The 6,271-nt window shown below is 50.9% G+C and overlaps 1 protein-coding gene across 1 annotated transcript; it reads right to left on the reverse strand.

Moving 5' to 3' along the window:
* Positions 1 to 3,774: 3,774 nt before the first annotated feature.
* Positions 3,775 to 5,551, reverse strand: LOC140905851 (myb/SANT-like DNA-binding domain-containing protein 7). Its single transcript, XM_073329345.2, has 2 exons — positions 4,981 to 5,551; positions 3,775 to 4,393 (listed from the first exon to the last, which is right to left on the reverse strand). Exons 1-2 carry the CDS (start codon positions 5,534 to 5,536, stop codon positions 4,308 to 4,310), a joined length of 642 nt encoding a protein of 213 aa, XP_073185446.1. The 5' UTR covers positions 5,537 to 5,551; the 3' UTR covers positions 3,775 to 4,307.
* Positions 5,552 to 6,271: the final 720 nt, after the last annotated feature.

Consider the following 6,271-nt stretch of genomic DNA (forward strand, 5'->3'; position numbering starts at 1 on the left):
CCCAGATGCCTGAGCTCGCTCCCCATCCACACTGGCAAGGCACATAGAGCGCTCTGACTCCACAGCTAGAGCGCTCCTGGTACTCCACCTCGGCGAGAAGATTAACGCTTGTTGCGCCTTGGCTGAAGGGCCTGGGCATCAGTGTGAACGAGGTGTTGCATTACTGTGCTCTGATCAGCCTCTGGAAACGTCCCATAATCCCCTTAAGTCAAGTGGCCACTCTTCTCATTGTTTTGAACTCCACTGCAGGAATGCAGATATACCCTTTGAAAGCTCCGTTGCTGACAGCCGGCTGCTTATCTGCTCCGAGACAAAGCAACCATTACTGTGGAATGCTGTGTGAGAGAGAGAGGTGGGGAGGAGGGGGGGGTCTGCTATCTGAACTTACAAGACAGCATGCTGACATGCTCTCAGCCCCCCCCCCAAAACTCACTCTCTTTCTCCCCACATACACACAACACAGTCCCTGTCACACTCCACCCCCTCCACCCCCATTTGAAAAGCACATTGCAGCCACTTGCATGCTGGGATAGCTACCACAATGCACTGCTCTCTGTGGCCGTTGCAAGAACTGCTAATGTGGCCACACCAGTGCGCTTGTAGCTGTCAGTGTGGACAGATTGTAGCGCTTTCCCTACAGCTCTCTACTAAGGCTGGTTTAACTCAAAGCACCCTACATCTGCAAGTGCAGCCATGCCCTGAGTCACACTCCTGAGCAATGTAAGTTAGATCAACTTAAGTGGTAGTGTAGACCTGCCCTGAAAGTGATCTGCTCCAGAAAACCCCAATAGCCCAGTGATTAGTGTACTTTCCTAGGAGGCAGGCGAGCCAACTTCAAATCACTTATTTGCATCAGGCAGAGTGTGAAATCAAACCCTGGTCTCCCCACATACTGGGGGAGCGTTTTAACCACCAGGCTAAAAGTTATAAACAAGGCACTTCCTCGAACTCCAGGAGAAGGGTCACAGATGTGGCAGTAGCTGAGTACCTCCCTTTCAGGGATGGGGCTTAGGCCATAAGGGTATGTCTACACTACGAAATTAGGTCGAATTTATAGAAGTCGGTTTTTTAGAAATCGGTTTTATATATTCGAGTGTCTGTGTCCCCACAGAAAATGCTCTAAGTGCATTAAATGCATTAACTCGGCGGAGCGCTTCCACAGTACCGAGGCAAGCGTCGACTTCCGGAGCGTTGCACTGTGGGTAGCTATCCCACAGTTCCCGCAGTCTCCGCTGCCCATTGGAATTCTGGGTTGAGATCCCAATGCCTGATGGGGCTAAAACATTGTCGCGGGTGGTTCTGGGTACATATCGTCAGGCCCCCGTTCCCTCCCTCCCCCCGTGAAAGCAAGGGCAGACAATCATTTCGCGCCTTTTTTCCTGAGTTACCTGTGCAGACGCCATACCACGGCAAGCATGGAGCCCGCTCAGGTAACCGTCACCCTATGTCTCCTGGGTGCTGGCAGACGCGGTACGGCTTTGCTGCACAGTAGCAGCAACCCATTGCCTTCTGGCAGCAGATGGTGCAATACGACTGGTAGTCGTCCTCGTCGTGTCCGAGGTGCTCCTGGCCACATCGGCTGGGAGCGCCTGGGCAGACATGGGCGCAGGGACTAAATTTGGAGTGACTTGACCAGGTCATTCTCTTTAGTCCTGCAGTCCTATTGAACCGTCTTATGGTGAGCGGGCCGGCGATACGGACTGCTAGCAGTTGTACTGTACCATCTTCTGCCAGGCAGGCAAGAGATGAGGATTGCTAGCAGTCATATTGTACCATCTTATGCCAGGCAGGCAAGAGATGAAGATGGCTAGCAGTCGTACTGTACCATCTTCTGCCAAGCAGCCATGAGATGTGGATGGCATGCAGTCCTTCTGCACCGTCTGCTGCCAGCCAAAGATGTAAAAGATAGATGGAGTGGGTCAGAACAAGAAATAGACCAGATTTGTTTTGTACTCATTTGCCTCCTCCCCTGTCTAGATCACACTGCAGTCACTCACAGAGAAGGTGCAGCGAGGTAAATCTAGCCATGTATCAATCAGAGGCCAGGCTAACCTCCTTGTTCCAACAACAACAACTTAGGTGCACCATTTCTTATTGGAACCCTCCGTGCAGTCCTGCCTGAAATACTCCTTGATGTACAGGCACACCCTTTGTTGATTTTAGCTCCCTGAAGCCAACCCTGTAAGCCGTGTCGTCAGTCGCCCCTCCCTCCGTCAGAGCAACGGCAGACAATCGTTCCGCGCCTTTTTTCTGTGCGGACGCCATACCAAGGCAAGCATGGAGGCCGCTGAGCTCATTTTGGCAATTAGGAGCACATTAAACACCACACGCATTATCCAGCAGTATATGCAGCACCAGAACATGGCAACGCGATACCGGGCGAGGAGGCGACGTCAGCGCGGTCCCGTGAGTGATCAGGACATGGACACAGATTTCTCTGAAAACATGGGCCCTGACAATGCATGCATCATGGTGCTAATGGGGCAGGTTCATGCTGTGGAACGCTGATTCTGGGCTCGGGAAACAAGCACAGACTGGTGGGACCGCATAGTGTTGCAGGTCTGGGACGATTCCCAGTGGCTGCGAAACTTTCGCATGCGTAAGGGCACTTTCATGGAACTTTGTGACTTGCTTTCCCCTACCCTGAAGAGCATGAATACCAAGATGAGAGCAGCCCTCACAGTTGAGAAGCGAGTGGCGATAGCCCTGTGGAAGCTTGCAACACCAGACAGCTACCGGTCAGTTGGGAATCAATTTGGAGTGGGCAAATCTACTGTGGGGGCTGCTGTTATGCAAGTAGCTCACGCAATCAAAGATCTGCTGATATCAAGGGTAGTGACCCTGGGAAATGTGCAGGTCATAGTGGATGGCTTTGCTGCAATGGGATTCCCTAACTGTGGTGGGGCTATAGACGGAACCCATATCCCTATCTTGCCACCGGAGCACCAAGCCGCCGAGTACATAAACCGCAAGGGGTACTTTTCGATAGTGCTGCAAGCTCTGGTGGATCACAAGGGACGTTTCACCAACATCAACGTGGGATGGCTGGGAAAGGTCCATGATGCTCGCATCTTCAGGAACTCTGGTCTGTTTCAAAAGCTGCAGGAAGGGACTTTATTCCCAGACCAGAAAATAACTGTTGGGGATGTTGAAATGCCTATATGTATCCTTGGGGACCCAGCCTACCCCTTAATGCCATGGCTCATGAAGCCGTACACAGGCAGCCTGGACAGTAGTCAGGAGCTGTTCAACTACAGGCTGAGCAAGTGCAGAATGGTGGTAGAATGTGCATTTGGACGTTTAAAGGCGCGCTGGCGCAGTTTACTGACTCGCTTAGACCTCAGCGAAACCAATATTCCCACTGTTATTACTGCTTGCTGTGTGCTCCACAATATCTGTGAGAGTAAGGGGGAGACGTTTATGGCGGGATGGGAGGCTGAGGCAAATCGCCTAGCTGCTGGTTACGCGCAGCCAGACACCAGGGCGGTTAGAAGAGCACAGGAGGGCGCGGTACGCATCAGAGAAGCTTTGAAAACCAGTTTCATGACTGGCCAGGCTATGGTGTGAAAGTTCTGTTTGTTTCTCCTTGATGAAACCCCCCGCCCCTTGGTTCACTCTACTTCCCTGTAAGCTAACCACCCTCCCCTCCTCCCTTTAATCATTGCTTGCAGAGGCAATAAAGTCATTACTGCTTCACAGTCATTCATTCGTTATTCATTCATCACACAAATAGGGAGATGACTACCAAAGTATCCCAGGAGGGGTGGTGGAGGAGGGAAGGAAAATGCCACACAGCACTTTAAGCACAGCACTTTAAAAGTTTACAACTTTAAAATTTATTGAATGACAGCCTTCTTTTTTTTGGGCAATCCTCTGTGGTGGAGTGGCTGGTTGGCCGGAGGCCCCCCCACCGCGTTCTTGGGCGTCTGGGTGTGGAGGCTATGGAACTTGGGGAGGAGGGCGGTTGGTTACAGAGGGGCAGCAGTGGCAGTCTGTGCTCCAGCTGCCTTTGCTGCAGCTCAACCATACACTGGAGCATACTGGTTTGGTCCTGCAGCAGCCTCAGCATTGAATCCTGCCTCCTCTCATCACGCTGCCGCCACATTTGAGCTTCAGCCCTGTCTTCAGCCCGCCACTTACTCTCTTCAGCCCGCCACTTACTCTCTTCAGCCCGCCACTTACTCTCTTCAGCCCTCCACCTCTCCTCCCGGTCATTTTGTGCTTTCCTGCACTCTGACATTATTTGCCTCCACGCATTCGTCTGTGCTCTGTCAGTGTGGGAGGACAGCATGAGCTCGGAGAACATTTCATCGCGAGTGCGTTTTTTTTTTCTTTCTAAGCTTCACTAGCCTCTGGGAAGGAGAAGATCCTGTGATCATTGAAACACATGCAGCTGGTGGAGAAAAAAAAAGGGACAGCGGTATTTAAAAAGACACATTTTATAAAACAGTCGCTACACTCTTTCAGGGTAAACCTTGCTGTTAACATTACATACATAGCACATGTGCTTTCGTTACAAGGTCGCATTTTGCCTCCTCCCACCGCGTGACTATCCCTCAACCTTCCCCCCTCCCTGTGGCTAACAGCGGGGAACATTTCTGTTTAGCCACAGGCAAACAGCCCAGCAGGAATGGGCTCCTCTGAGTGTCCCCTGAAGAAAAGCACTCTATTTCAACCAGGTGACCATGAATTATATCTCACTCTCCTGAGGATAACACAGAGAGATAAAGAACGGATTTTGGTTGAATGCCAGCAAACATACACTGCAATGCTTTGTTCTACAGTGATTCCCGAGTACGTGTTACTGGCCTGGAGTGGTAAAGTGTCCTACCATGAAGGACGCAATAAGGCTGCCCTCCCCAGAAACCTTTTGCAAAGGCTTTAGGACTACATCTAGGAGAACCGCAAATGCCAGGGCAAAGTAATCCTTTCACATGCTTGCTTTTAAACCATGTATAGCATTTTAAAAGGTACACTCACCAGAGGTCCCTTCTCCGCCTGCTGGGTCCAGGAGGCAGCCTTGGGTGGGTTCGGGGGGTACTGGCTCCAGGTCTAGGGTGAGAAACAGTTCCTGGCTGTCGGGAAAACCGGTTTCTCCGCTTGCTTGCTGTGAGCTATCTACAACCTCCTCCTCCTCATCATCTTCTTCGTCCCCAAAACCTGCTTCCGTATTGCCTCCATCTCCATTGAAGGAGTCAAACAACACGGCTGGGGTAGTGGTGGCTGAACCCCCTAAAATGGCATGCAGCTCATCATAGAAGCGGCATGTTTGGGGCTCTGACCCAGAGCGGCTGTTCGCCTCTCTGGTTTTCTGGTAGGCTTGCCTCAGCTCCTTCAGTTTCACGCGGCACTGCTTCGGGTCCCTGTTATGGCCTCTGTCCTTCATGCCCTGGGAGATTTTCACAAAGGTTTTGGCATTTCGAAAACTGGAACGGAGTTCTGATAGCACGGATTCCTCTCCCCGAACAGCGATCAGATCCCGTACCTCCCGTTCGGTCCATGCTGGAGCTCTTTTGCGATTCTGGGACTCCATCATGGTCACCTGTGCTGATGAGCCCTGCATGGTCACCTGCAGCTTGCCACGCTGGCCAAACAGGAAATGAGATTCAAAAGTTTGCAGTTCTTTTCCTGTCTACCTGGCCAGTGCATCTGAGTTGAGAGTGCTGTCCAGAGCGGTCAGAATGGAGCACTCTGGGATAGCTTCCGGAGGCCAATACCATCGAATTGTGTCCACAGTACCCCAAATTTGAGCCGGGAACGTCGATTTAAGCGCTAATCCACTTGTCAGGGGTGGAGTAAGGAAATCGATTTTAAGAGCCCTTTAAGTCGAAATAAAGGGCTTTACTGTGTGGACGGGTGCAGGTTTAAATCGATTTAACGCTGCTAAATTCGACCTAAAGTCCTAGTGTAGACCAGGGCTAACTCTCCTCAGCTTTTCCTACTGGCTAGCTTACACAGCTCCCTGCTCAGCCTGCTGGCATTTGTGAGACACTCAACTCTCCCCAGGCATTGTATAGGGAGCCTTTTTTGATCATATTAAAGAAGTTCTGTATTAAAATCACAAATGAGTTTGATTCCCCAGAGTTTAAATTCCAGGGTATTACTAATTAAGAGGTCTCTTGGTTTTTGGTACTGTTTCTCTCCCTCTATGTGTGAAACTTGCAAGCTGCTAACTGTGTTAGTACATTCTAAGACAGAGTCTGTTCTCAAAGCAGTTCACAGAGAGAGAGACTCAAAACAATACTCTAACAACAGAAACAACACCCAGAGA

The sequence above is a fragment of the Lepidochelys kempii genome, chromosome 2 (genome assembly GCF_965140285.1).
Source record: "Lepidochelys kempii isolate rLepKem1 chromosome 2, rLepKem1.hap1, whole genome shotgun sequence".
Lineage (NCBI taxonomy): Eukaryota > Metazoa > Chordata > Testudines > Cheloniidae > Lepidochelys > Lepidochelys kempii.

What these genes read in the sequence shown, in the direction of transcription:
- LOC140905851 (XM_073329345.2), bottom strand. Translation starts at nt 5,536, where the DNA reads ATGATGGAGTCCCAGAATCGCAAAAGAGCTCCAGCATGGACCGAACGG. An exon ending in AGGCGGAGAAGGGACCTCTG is followed by an intron (nt 4,394 to 4,980) that starts GTGAGTGTACCT and finishes TTTCTCCACCAG; the next exon opens with CTGCATGTGTTTCAATGATC.